Source organism: Thalassophryne amazonica, chromosome 20 (genome assembly GCF_902500255.1).
Source record: "Thalassophryne amazonica chromosome 20, fThaAma1.1, whole genome shotgun sequence".
NCBI classification, from domain to species: Eukaryota; Metazoa; Chordata; class Actinopteri; order Batrachoidiformes; family Batrachoididae; genus Thalassophryne; species Thalassophryne amazonica.
This window is the reverse complement of record NC_047122.1, coordinates 48,009,313-48,022,274: the sequence shown is the minus strand read 5'-3', so window position 1 is coordinate 48,022,274 and position 12,962 is coordinate 48,009,313. Positions and strand designations below refer to the sequence as shown.

General features: G+C 42.6%; 2 protein-coding genes across 2 annotated transcripts; one reads left to right on the top strand and one right to left on the bottom strand.

Moving 5' to 3' along the window:
* Nucleotides 1–1,116: 1,116 nt before the first annotated feature.
* cd164l2 (CD164 sialomucin-like 2) lies at nt 1,117–2,210 on the bottom strand. The gene is given in 5 exon segments (XM_034160400.1): nt 1,117–1,164; nt 1,166–1,264; nt 1,770–1,825; nt 1,828–1,854; nt 2,144–2,210. Coding segments are annotated over 5 exon segments (297 nt in total).
* A 6,935-nt stretch (nt 2,211–9,145) lies between these two features.
* On the top strand, nt 9,146–12,751 carry gpr186 (G protein-coupled receptor 186). Its single transcript, XM_034161094.1, has 2 exons — nt 9,146–9,248; nt 11,215–12,751. Exon 2 carries the CDS (start codon nt 11,243–11,245, stop codon nt 12,233–12,235), a length of 993 nt encoding a protein of 330 aa, XP_034016985.1. The 5' UTR covers nt 9,146–9,248; nt 11,215–11,242; the 3' UTR covers nt 12,236–12,751.
* The last annotated feature ends 211 nt before the right edge of the window (nt 12,752–12,962 follow it).

Genomic DNA, 12,962 nt, shown 5'->3' with positions numbered 1-12,962 from the left:
GTTATACCAGCTTATTTATACAGTAGCCCCAAATGGACATACTTACTGTGCCAATCACATTTTTCAGTGCAGCTGGAAGACTGATGAAAAAAGAAGAAAAACCAGCGGATGCTCCCCTATACGCTGTCTACTGGGAACTAGTACAGGGGGATAATAGATATTGCAAACAAAAAAGAAAGCAAGAGAGCATGAATCCTTGTCACCAATGAAGTAAAAACATGAAATAGAAACAAATTTGTGACCGGCAACAGCATAATGCAACCTGCAACCTCACCACTAGATGACACTAAATCATACACACTGTAGCTCTAATATTACATTCTAAGCATCTGTTTTCCCTCAACAAGTGACAGTATTATTAATTATTGATTGCATAACTGCTCCCTACATGGTGACTGAGGGTGAAAAAAACAAATCCAGGTTGTCATTATGGGTGATTTCAGGTTATGTTTTTGCAAGTTTAGAAGAACTGTCAGAACTTAGTCTGATTTAATCTTCGCTTGCATTTACAGTGTAGATTTGCACAGTAAAATGTTAGGGAGCTTTAACACAAGTATCTGTGTTGTTACAACGTTGACTACGAAGCTGATTGTCTGAGCTAACTGATTATCAGTTTGAATTTATGGTGGTCACAAACATAAATCACTGCAAGCGCTGAGAAAGTACTGAGTTCAGAATTAATCAGAGAGCAAAAAATGTCTTCAGAACAAACTTAAAATGCATACACACAGCTCATACACTTTTCAATGCAATAGTTTATGAAAAATTACTTCTTCTGCACATTAATCCCAAAAGGTTGTCCGTGAGGTCAAACACACACATTAATAGAGCTCAGAGAGAGAGAGGAGACATCACCACAGGATGAGTCAATGATCTGCTGTCCTCAGTCGTCTCGCCTTCATACATCACGTCTTCATTATGGCTGCTCACTGTGTCACAAGAAAGAGACTTTGTGGATGGATGTGAGGAAGAGAATTAAATAATTTAAAAGGAGTTTCGATTGGGTGCTGTGAGCTAATCCTGGCATTAGGGGTCACTGTGGATCAAACTAGCTATACTTTGACACGATTTAAATGTACATCTCTAAAAACTGAGGTAATGCAGCTGAGCAAAAACTCACATGGGGTTGTAGTTGCTCTGTTCTTTGAATTTGAGGAAGCGCATTGGCGAAGAAGCCACCCGCCGGCAGACACAGCACCAGTATGATGCCTCCGATGAAACTGGACATGTCAAAACCTGGCCTAGGGAAACCTGAAGGTCCATTCTGGGTTGAAGGGAAAGGAGGACCATCAGAAGTGAGAAACGGTGATGAGGATGCAATAGTTTCTGGGAATCAATGAGTTTGGGGAACATTTTCATGCAGGAGATGATCAATACAGTTGACTCACCTGAGTAGACCTCAACTTCCCCAGCTGCTGCCTTCTCCTACAACTGGGGGAAATAAAAGGTGCAGCAAAAACCAGTAAATTACTGAGGCTGAGGAGAAGTGTTGCCATCAGTTTGCAGAGTTATTTCACTACCTGTGCACAACTCAGGCTCTTTGGTAAAGCTGCAGCTCATAGGGCTGTCTGCTGAACTGCGATCATCATTTCCTGCACATGCCTGTTCATGTACCTGGAAGCAGAACAATCATTTTATTTGTCTTGTCTACGGCATCGTCTGCTGAATAATTCATTCAGCTGTACAAGCAAGAACAGTCTGGTTTTCAAGCTGCTGTGATGAGTCAATTACTATCAGAGGCATTGAGTGTGGTGTTGGGTGTGCGTTACATCTGGACAAAGCGTCCAGACACAGCCTGTCAGGTTGAGCATGAGTCCTCCAACACGAGGTCACATGACTCAGCTTGCGAACAGTCTGTCAGCAAACAAAATTGATTGACAGATGCAATATCTGACCGCAGAAAACTGCAAAAGTTTATTCATTGCAAGATACTTTTCAGAGTGCAGCAAGTCAGGGAATAATTCACATAATTATTACTTTTGCACTCCTTTACAATTTGTTAAAAGTTAGAGGTGAGTGAGAGTCAAAAAAGAGACATAGATGCAAAGTGGAAATTCACTTCAATAGATTTTATGCCAAAGGGAAAGACACTCAGCTTCAAATGTCAATCTATTAAAGACACATGGCTGTGTTCCTACCTGACTGTGAGTGCACAATGGGCACTGCTGCAAGGAGCCCAGCGAGGTGAAGAGGACTTTCAACTCCTGCATGATGCACCACAGACCACCTACACCTGCTTCTGACCAACTCTGAGCAGGCAGGCCTCGGCGTGCAGAAACCAAATAAAAAACAACAACCACCAGTATTTAGATAAGTCCTCCAGAAAGTATCCAAATTTATAAAAGGGGGTTAGCGCTGGAGAATGTGGCATCCTGGCTGTATAAGACAGGACGTGAGACACCAAAACCTGTGTACATGAGCAACAAAATAAACTTGTTCCTAGCAACTGACTGGGCCCATCTCAGCCTCCTGAAATGCACACCAGTTAGGACAGACTGACACCCATTTACCTCAGAAGCACCCCCACACACACACACACACACCTGTCCTTAGTACACAGCAGTAACTAAAGTGCCAAAAGTATAGATCCTGATGAATGCCGAATGAGTAAAAACACAGTGCTTTTCATACAACCTCAATTCCAATGAAGTTGGGACGTTGTGTGAAGCGTAAATAAAAACAGAATACAATGATTGTGCAAATCCTCTTCAACCTATATTCAACTGAATACACCACAAAGACAAGATATTTAATGTTCAAACTGATAGACTTTTTTGTTTTGTGCAATATTTGCTCATTTTTAATGGATGCCTGCAACACATTTCAAAAAAGCTGGGGACTGGGGAAAAAAAAGACTGGGAAAGTTGATGATGCTCAAAGAACACCTGTTTGGAATATTCCACAGGTGAGTGTCATGATGGGTATAAAAGGAAATCCCCAAAAGCTTCAGTTCGTTCACAAGCAAAGATGGGGTGAGGATCACCACTTTGTGAACAACTGCATGAAAAAAATAGTCCACCAGTTTAAGAACAGATGTTCTCAACGTTCAATTGCAAGGAATTTAGGGATTCCATCATCTACAGCCCATAATATAATCAGAAGATTCAGAGAATCTGGAGAACTTTCTACACGTAAGCGAAAAGGCTGAAAACCAACATTGAATGCTCATGACCTTCGATCCCTCAGGCGGGACTGCATTAAAAACCAACATCATGGGTAAAGGATCTTACCGCGTGAGCTCAGGAACACTTCAGAAAGCCATTGTCAGTAACACAGTCGGCGCTACATCTACCAGTTCAAGTTAAAACTCTACCATGCAAAGCAAAGCCATACATCAACATCCAGAAACACTGCCGCCTTCTCTGGGCCTGAGCTCATTTGAAATGGACAGACGCAAAGTGGAAAAGTGTGCTGTGGTCTGATGAGTCCACATTTCAAATTCTTTTTGGAAATCATGGACATTGTGTCCTCCGGACAAAAGAGGAAAAAGACCATCCAGATTGTTACCAATGCAAAGTTCAAAAGCCAGCATCTGTGCCCCTGGCATGGGCAACTTACACATCTGGTGAGGCACCATCAATGCTGAAGGTACATCCGGGTTTTGGAGCAACACTGCTGCCATCCAAGCAACATCTTATTCAGGGACGTCCCTACATATTTCAGCAAGACAATGCCAAGCCACATTCTGCACGTGTTATAACAGCGTGGCTTTGTAATACAAAAGAGTGCCGGTACTAGACTGCTGGCCTGCCTTGCAGTCCAGACCTGTCGCCCATTGAAAATGTGTGGCGCATTATGAAGCGAAAAATACAACAACGGAGACCCCGGACTGTTGAACAACTGAAGTCGTACATCAAGGAAGAATGGGAAAGAATTCCACCTACAAAGCTTCAACAATTAATGTCCTCAGTTCCCAAATTGTTGAGTGTTATTGAGTGTTGTTAGAAGGAAAGGTGATGTAACACAGTGGTAAACACACCACTGTCAAAGCTTTTTTGAAACGTGTTGCAGGCATCCATTTCAAAATGAGCAAATATTTGCACAAAAACAATAAAGTTTATCAGTTTGAACATTAAATATCTTGTCTTTGTGGTGTATTCAGTTGAATGTAGGCTGAAGAGGATTTGCAAATCACTGTATTCTGTTTTTATTTACATTTTATACAATGTCCCAACTTCATTGGAATTGGGGTTGTACCTTCAGGCCTATTTTAATCCATATCGTGTGACCAGGAAACTAATATAGTGTTTTCTAAAATGTTTTCAGTCCCGTATCCAAAAATATGGTCATTCAAATTGAAGTAAAGCCATAATAAATTCCAGATAATCTTCACTTATAGCAACAGTGTGGAGCCTAACTGATATGGATTTTTTGGGGATAGGGGATAACAGTATTGGGGAATAAAAAATTTACAATGCAGATATAACTGCCAATATATGCATAAAAATGGCGATGATTCCTAACATTTCATTATCAAACCTGTATAACAAAGGAGTATATCAAACCCTTCTAAGTTTTGATGTCTTACAGTTTAAATGTGAACTTTATTATAAATAACTAAAAATATAACCAACAATCAAGGATGTACATACATACATAATACTGCCGTCACACTGCCATCATGTTGCTGTTACGCCGCCTTAACTTGGATTAGCAGTGGCCGTGTCACATCACTCAGCATTTGCATAAAACTGACTTCTCATGTATTTTGGTCCTGCCTTGCTGGTGGCGTAGTGGCCACTTGCCTATTGTCACTGTAAAAAGCAGACTTTGATTGAAAATGTATGGTTGCTAATTGCTCTGCCTCTGTCTTTTGTAGCTAATTTGACCAAGGGGTAATGGGGTCCCAGCCATGTTTGACTGCATTGTAAACAATGCAGATCAAAACTGCACCATTTCCAACAGCCAAATGGTTTTTCTGCATAGTTCATTCGATAAAATAAAAGTTTTCATATCTGGGAAAAAATGCTGATACCGTTATGTTTGTGAAAGGCTCACATCAGCCAGTATTATCGGCCAACCAATAGATCAGTCAAGCTCTACTACAGTGTGTAAGATGTTTGGGGTGTTTATTAGCACAAATGCAATATAACATTCATAACCATCTGCTCATTTAACCCCACTCAGCCACTTTTCCAGAATTGGGTGGACACAGTAATAGCTTTTACAATGTAGTAGGAACACAATAGAAACAGACAAAGATGTGGTGTGGCTTCTATGAATGTGGAGGATGCGGTCTTAGCTTTGGACACGTTAAAAAAATACGTATTGAAGAGTGGTCAAATCAGGAAACACAAAGAACTTAGTAAGGATGTGGTAATGAGTGTACTGACATATTTACAACATAATTAAACCAGTAGAGACTTCTTTAAATATATACAAGTTTGGTGCTCCCACCAGCAGTCCTGTGGACTGCTTTGTGAAATGTGCCGGTTGCCGTCCATGTTGCCCCCCCCCCCCCCCCCCAAAAAACAAACATTTTACTCCAAATCCTTGAACAAATCAAGGTTCATCTCAAACCATATTCCGGCATTCATGCATGCACACAGTATATTTGAGTGTGTGTTCAAATACAAGATGGCACATTAAGCAGGAGAGCTGTTTTTCTGACTGCAGTTTATTGTTAAATCTACATGTGTACACATGAAAACTTGTAGAATGAATAAAAAATTGCAGCACGTGGCACAGAATGCAATAAAACTATAGTGCGATGTGTGTTGTAGTAAAAACATAAGAATGAACTACACATGGTGAGAAATTAGTAGAAATGTATTAGACGCTGTAAGAACATGGCAGAGATATAATCAGAATGAAGTACTGTATAGACTTAAAAATGGCTCATTTTCCCATTTTGACTATGTCTCTGTATCAAAATGTTCAGGACACAGTATAGTCTCCATCTGAGTGTATAATCACCTATAACTTGTTATTGTTCATTCGGCTGCTCCCATTTTGTGTTCGGGGTCGCCACAGCGGATACAGCCAAATCCACATTGGTAGTTGGCACAAGTTTTACACCGGATGCCCTTCCTGACAGCAACTCCAGTTTTTACCTGGAAAAACCACACAAGCCGCTGGTGTTCCAAAAAGGTCTCCATCCAAGTACTAATCAGCTCCCGCACTGCTTAGCTTCTGAGATCTGATCAGGGATCAGGCTAACACAGAGCAGATCAGCTGCGTTATGTTTTCAGGAGCTTAGAATGAGCCCCTCATGGGAGCGAGGCTACCTTGTTGCACCACCATGCTGATACAGTAGCCTAAAAAAGGGCATTCTTGGCATTTTTGCAGCACAGTTGGAAGACTGAAGAATAAAGACGAGGAATCAGTGGTTGCTCCTCTGTCTACTGGGTTCTAGTGCAGGTTAACAAGTTTGAGACTTGAAGAGAAACAAATCATGACCAGCGATGGCATAATGCAATCTGCAACCTCACCACTAGATGACAGCAAATTCTACACACTGTAGCTTTAAGGAAAAAATAAGGTTTATATATCTATAACCTGGGTTTGATTCCTGGTCAGGAAAATCAGATGGCATCATATGAAGAAAGTCCAAAGCTTGATTGTGGCATTGCCCAGTTCCTGTCTATGGAGTATGCATTGGTAAATGGACTGCATTTATAGCACTTTTCCATTTGCAGCAGATGCTCAAAGCGCCTTATACATCAATGCCTCACATTCACCTCGATGTCAGGCTGCTGCCATGCAAGGCGCCCACTACACACAGGGAGCAACTAGGGAAATAAGGACCTTGCCCAAAGGCCCTTAGTGATTTTCCGATCAGACTGGGATTTGAACAGAGGATTCTCTGGTCTCAAGCCCAAGGCTTAACCATTAACCATCACCTCCCCTGCATGTTCTCCTTGTGTCTGCCTGGGCTTTCTCAAGAAACAAGAAGAAACAACATACGAGTACATACATACGAGTACTTTTCACTGCTTTTGACCAAGGCTGTCTATAGACCTAAGGTTGGTCCCTACAGGCCTGTGGCTGCCCCTGCTTCTGAATAGTATTGTGTAACCATCAGTTAGGCTTGGGTTAGTCATTAATTGCAGAGGACAGATGTCAAATGACGAATAATGCTCTATTTTATTACTCAGTGTAAACCTTGCAAAGTGGTTGGGTTGTTTCTCAGAGTTGATGATATCAGTATTGATTGCCACATGCATATGTAATTCATTTAACTCTCCGCAAGAACATCTATACTTATTTAATTTCACCTCCATGTTTAAGGGGTGCGAGACAAACCAAACAAAAAAAAGTGTGCCTGTGCAAATATTTATGGACCTGATTGTTACTTCTACCAAGAAAGGTAATTAAATGTAAATAAAAAAAAGTGATGTTTGCAAAAATATGACACATTCCAGCATTTATCTTATCTGACCACAAGACACAAGGCTAAACGAAATAATCGGAATCAGAGAATTTGATTATCTCGAAGGAAATCGCTCAGATTAAAACGGGCGCAAGTCGGCATGAAGAGCTGCATTTAAAAATAATAATCATATTAGAAGAAATAAATTGAAGATAAATGTCCAGATAATGCTACTTTAAAAAGCTCTTTAGCACTGCATGGGGTCTGAATTATTGCCCCCAATGGTTTTGATAGCATTGCACATATAATCAAACTATTTATTGCACATTCCGATCGTGGATTGTAATGTGAATGTCTGAAGGTTAACTGTTGTTTGTGGAATTAACCAAAAGCAAAGAACAAACAACAATAACAACCCTCTTTTGGAAATACACAATTGAACCACCAGTCTGTGGACTTCAAGGTGCAGCTTTGTGGCGCGGACCTCTCTGCAGTGACGCACAGCTGGGGTGGGCGTAGTCTTTAAATCAGGTGTGACAAGCACCCCCCCCCCCCAAAAAAAAAAACATCATGACAGTTTCAACGGTCAATTCCACCCCCCAACACACACACACTTTCACACGAGTCTGGATAGATCTGTGCATCTTGGCACTGCAGGGCGGCTGATTTGTTACTTGGACTTGAAGAAGAGGGATATTCTGCATCGTTCAACACAGTCCTACTCCCACTAATTGGCAACAAACCAGCGAACAACGAATGGGTGGTAGTGCTGTAATTTATATCTCAAGGCACCGAAAAGTCTCGTTTTAAACAAAAACATTTTTAAGCATAACAGAACAAATGTGCACACATGATCATGCATATGAATCAGTCACAGTGTTTATACTAGAAGGACCAGCAGACGATTTTATCGACTTGTAATGACGTAATCTAGTGAGAGATTATTGATTTTGCGAGTACCGACACTATTAAGACCGGAGCAGGGAGTCTGTCCTTAGGCTGGAGAGCGGACTGAATTACGTAAAGAAAGTGAGACAAGTTCGCCTGTTTGAAGGTGACACACTCACGCTTCACATTGTGTCAGTGACGTGGAAGGGGGGAGTATAACCCGGAATTGCGTGTCCTAATATGGATTGAACGAGCTGAGATTCCCTTCAACACGTCGATCTGAGCTCCCACGCCGACTTTTAAGCGGGAAATCACTTAATTAGCCACGGCTCTGCGCAATCCGTTTAGTGTGCGTGAGGCAGCGAGTGAGGAAAAGAAATCAGAAATCAACAGACACACAGAGGGGAGTGAATATTTTATCAGCATGTACACCCACACTAAATGTTGATACTGTGGCTAGAGCACGTGCCCGCGTGCTTGTGTTGTTTGGTCAGAAAATTGAGCTGCGTATTGATGTATGAGTGGCGTGCAGATCGCCGCGTGAGTCACCGTGATGGGCTTCAGCACCACGGACAGCGGCAGCCCTCCCCACCCCGCGTACGTGCGATTGGGCTGGCGGTGGGGAGGGGCAGGGGGGCTGGTGGTCATTTCCAAAAAAAATACAAAAAATAAATAAATAAGAACAAGACACAACCGCAGTGGGAGGGGCCGCAAAGATGCCGCATTTTTCTGAATGAAATTACACGCCACCCATCCCCTCCCTCGTGCCCCTCCGTTTCTCAACGCCGGCACTTGATTGGCGGAGAGAGGCGATCGGTGACGTCAGACGAGCCCTCTTGGTGATGGTCCCGCGCGCACGAGCATCCATTCTAGCTCTTGCAAGAGCTCCGCTGAGATCGAAGAGGAGATGAAATCTGCGCGCGAGCTTTGACAAACACGGACCGTCCTTCTTATTTAAACTGATCACGCGCATCAACGAAGACGGACAAGCATCTCTTCACCAGTGAGATTTTAAGACGAGATTCCTATACGAGGAACCCTCTTTAAGGTAAGATTGCGTTACGTCTGTGTGTGCGTGCGGTGCGTTCGGGGATCCTGGAGCTGTTACACAACAGGAACTGGGAAACACCTCCTTACTGTCAGACCGGACAAAACTTGTGTTATTGAGCAAATCAACTTCATTGGATTTATGGGGGAAACATTGCTTTACTGTCTGCAACATGCAACCATCTGTTAAATATTCCATGAAGACTAAAAATACATCAACTTTGAAAACAGGACATCAGAGCGATGCACACGCAAACAATATTCAGAATTAAACGCATAATAAACACAAAGTTAACGTAAGAGGAATGTTGTTTCCTCTCCCTTTTGAAGAGCATTTTGACATGTGCTGCAAAAGATCATGCAGTGAACATACCACAGACAGAACACACGTCTGTTCTTAGCCAAATTCCTGGAATAAGTATGATATTGTTACTGTGTATCCAGAAAGTATTCACAGCTTTTCACTTTTTCAACAGTGTTTTACAGCCTTATTCCAAAATGGTTGAAATGTATGAATGTATCATAAATGTATCATCTTTGGAGGAAACCAGGCATCATACTGTGGGGATGTTTCTCAGCGGCAGGAACTGGGAGACTAGTCAGGATGGAGGGAAAGATGAATGCAGCAATATACAGAGACATCCTGAATGAAAACCTGCTCCAGAGTGCTCTCAACCTCAGACTGGGGCGACGGTTCATCTTTCAGCAGGACAATGACCCTAAACACACAGCCAAGATATCAAAGGAGTGGCTTCAGGACACTCTGTGAATGTCCTTGAGTGACCCTGCCAGAGCCCAGACCTGAATCTGACTGAACATCTCTGGAGAGATCTGAAAATAGCTGTGCACCGACGCTCCCCATCCAACCTGATGGAGCTTGAGAGGTGCTGCAAAGAGGAATGAACAAAACTACCCAAAGATAGGTACATCAAGCTTGTGGCATCATATTCAAGAAGACTTGAGGCTGTAATTGCTGTCAAAGGTGCATCAACAAAGTATTGAGCAAAGGGTGTGAATACTTATGTACACGTGATTTCTTAGCTTTTTCTTTTTAATAATTTAAAAAATTTTTCATGTCATTATGGTGTGTTGTGAGTAGAATGTAGAGTGAAAACATGAATTTGCTCCATTTTTGGAATAAGGCTGTAACATAATATGTGTAAAAAGTGAGATGCTGTGAATACTTTTCAGATGCACAGTATAGGTTTATCTGGAAAGATGTCACATTAATAAGCCACAGATGAGTTACAATTCATTTAGTGGAACACGGTGTTCAAACATTATATGTGAGGACAGATGTACAATGAAGCTGGATGAAGTTAAGTTTTATACGTGCCCAAGGGATCAGACCTTAGTGTTAGGCAGCAATATGACAAATACGTATGTATAAATAATTATTGGTAATAATCCAGGAAGACTTGTTCTACAGCTAATCTAAGTATGGGGAGTTCACAGACTCTTGCACACACTTAAATAAAATATATACATAAATAATCCAAAATGTGTTCCACATCAAATTCAAATTTCATCAATGTCCTCTCACAACTTTGAGTTAAATGTTGCTACATGCCAAAAATTCTTCTAAATTTCAGTTCCAGAATATATTTCAGATCACCTCAACAATGCAATCACTTATTTGTCAGAACATTCTTTATCTGCTCGCCCAATTTTGTTGAAATCTGTTCATTACCATTTGAGTTATCCTGCTAACAAATGCCAGTGAAAACAAACAATATTCCCCATTTTCTGTCAAAAAACAATCCTCAAAGAAAATACAAAAGAACAGAATAAAGCTTTATCATCTGTAAACATTCAAAAACTGAGACATTCAAGCTATTGAGTTATAGTTCTGTATGGCTAAGCCTGATCCAGCACCTCAGAGGATTTCAAAGGGACAATATTTAAATGATTGGCAGCTGTAGTGACCCAGAGCTCATGTCAGTCTCTTCTTTTTTGTTTCCCCTTAGGTTGTGTGCCAGTGACTGCAAACCAGTCATGGTCCTAAACGCCTCTGACTCCGGCTGGGAAGAGTCCTCAGGCACTGATCCAATCTTTCTTGTTGACCAACTGGATGACTCACCCCCATATCAAGTCCCTCCCCTTAGTGTGTGGGGTGTGGCCCTCTGTGTTTCAGGAACTCTCATTGCCACAGAGAACGCCATAGTGGTAACTGCCATCTTGGCCACACCCACTCTCCGTGCCCCCGTTTTCTTTTTGCTGGCTAGCCTCGGGTTGGCGGATCTCCTAGCTGGGGTGGCTTTGATCCTGCACTTCCTCTTCCTGTTCTGCATGGAGCCCAGCGATTGGTCTGAGTTAATGATCTCAGGGCTGCTGGTTACGTCCTTGACTGCCTCGCTCTGTAGCCTGATGGGCGTCGCACTGGACCGCTACCTGTCTTTAAGCTACGCCCTCACCTACGGCTCAGGACAATCTCGTCGCTGGGCCGCTGTGCTGCTGCTGCTCGTCTGGTTGGGCGCTTGTGTAATAGGGGCGGGACCAGCTATGGGATGGCACTGTCTTAGAAAGCCAAAATCATGCTCTGTAGCACGACCTCTGACCCGGACATACCTATCACTCCTGTGCAGTGCCTTCTTGGTGGTTGTCGTGGTCACCTTACAATTGTATGCTGGGATCTGCCGTGTGGCTAGACGCCACGCTCACGCCATTGCAACCCAGAGGCACTTCCTACCCGGCAATCAATCATATGCAAGTAAACACGGCAGTGGGAGGGGTTTCTCCAGGTTGTTCCTGGTCCTCAGTGTGTTTGTGGGCTGCTGGATGCCCTTCTCCCTTTGGGGGTTGTTGGGCGATGCCTCCAGCCCTCCTCTGTACACCTATGCCACCTTGGTGCCAGCGGCTGGCAGCTCCCTGCTGAACCCCCTGCTCTATAGTCTGAGGAACAAAGACATCCGCAAGGTGCTGCTCCAAGCCTGCTGCCCCCACAGACATACACAGCACACACACATGCAGCACCCGGTCGATGTATAGAACTCCAATCACACACACAAGTATGCCAAACATATCTGTCTGTAAGCCAACACACACCATCACCGCCGCTCAGGCCGAAAACATGAAGTCTGTCACACTCCCACACGAAGAGCCGCAGATGAAACCAAGTCAGAGTGTACCGAACTGGTCCTGCTGGACACCGTGTTGGAGAAACTCGGCTGAAGCTGAACATCTTGTACGTACTTTGTGCCTCATCCTCGGTAAATTGTAGCTCCACTGGATTTCAAGATCACACACACGACATCTGTTTACCCAGAAAAATGGACTTTATAAGAAAACTTTAAAATGAAAGGATGGGTGTTAGGTGCATACCTACTGCAGTGTGTCAACATCAGTCACCTAAAGCCCAAATTTATTTACTTGAATACCTAGAAAACACGAGATTCTATTTTGCACACGTGAAAAGCACTTTGTAAATTACTGATGATGTTAATGTTGCACAACCTTTTTGAATGTTTTATACTGATGAATAATAAAAATACTTTTTTCCTACTGGTTGATGTCTGATTTTTTTCTTTCTCCCTCACACAAAATTTGGTGCAGACATATGGTATGCTGGTGAGAAACTAAACCCAAATACCATCTTCATTTTAGTGTCAAATGATTTTGCAAGGCTTCTATGAGCTCTAAGGTACCACTCGCTCAGAAGCTGAGGTATTACTACAATCAATCTCACCTATTATATCATATGTGTGGATTTTCATGA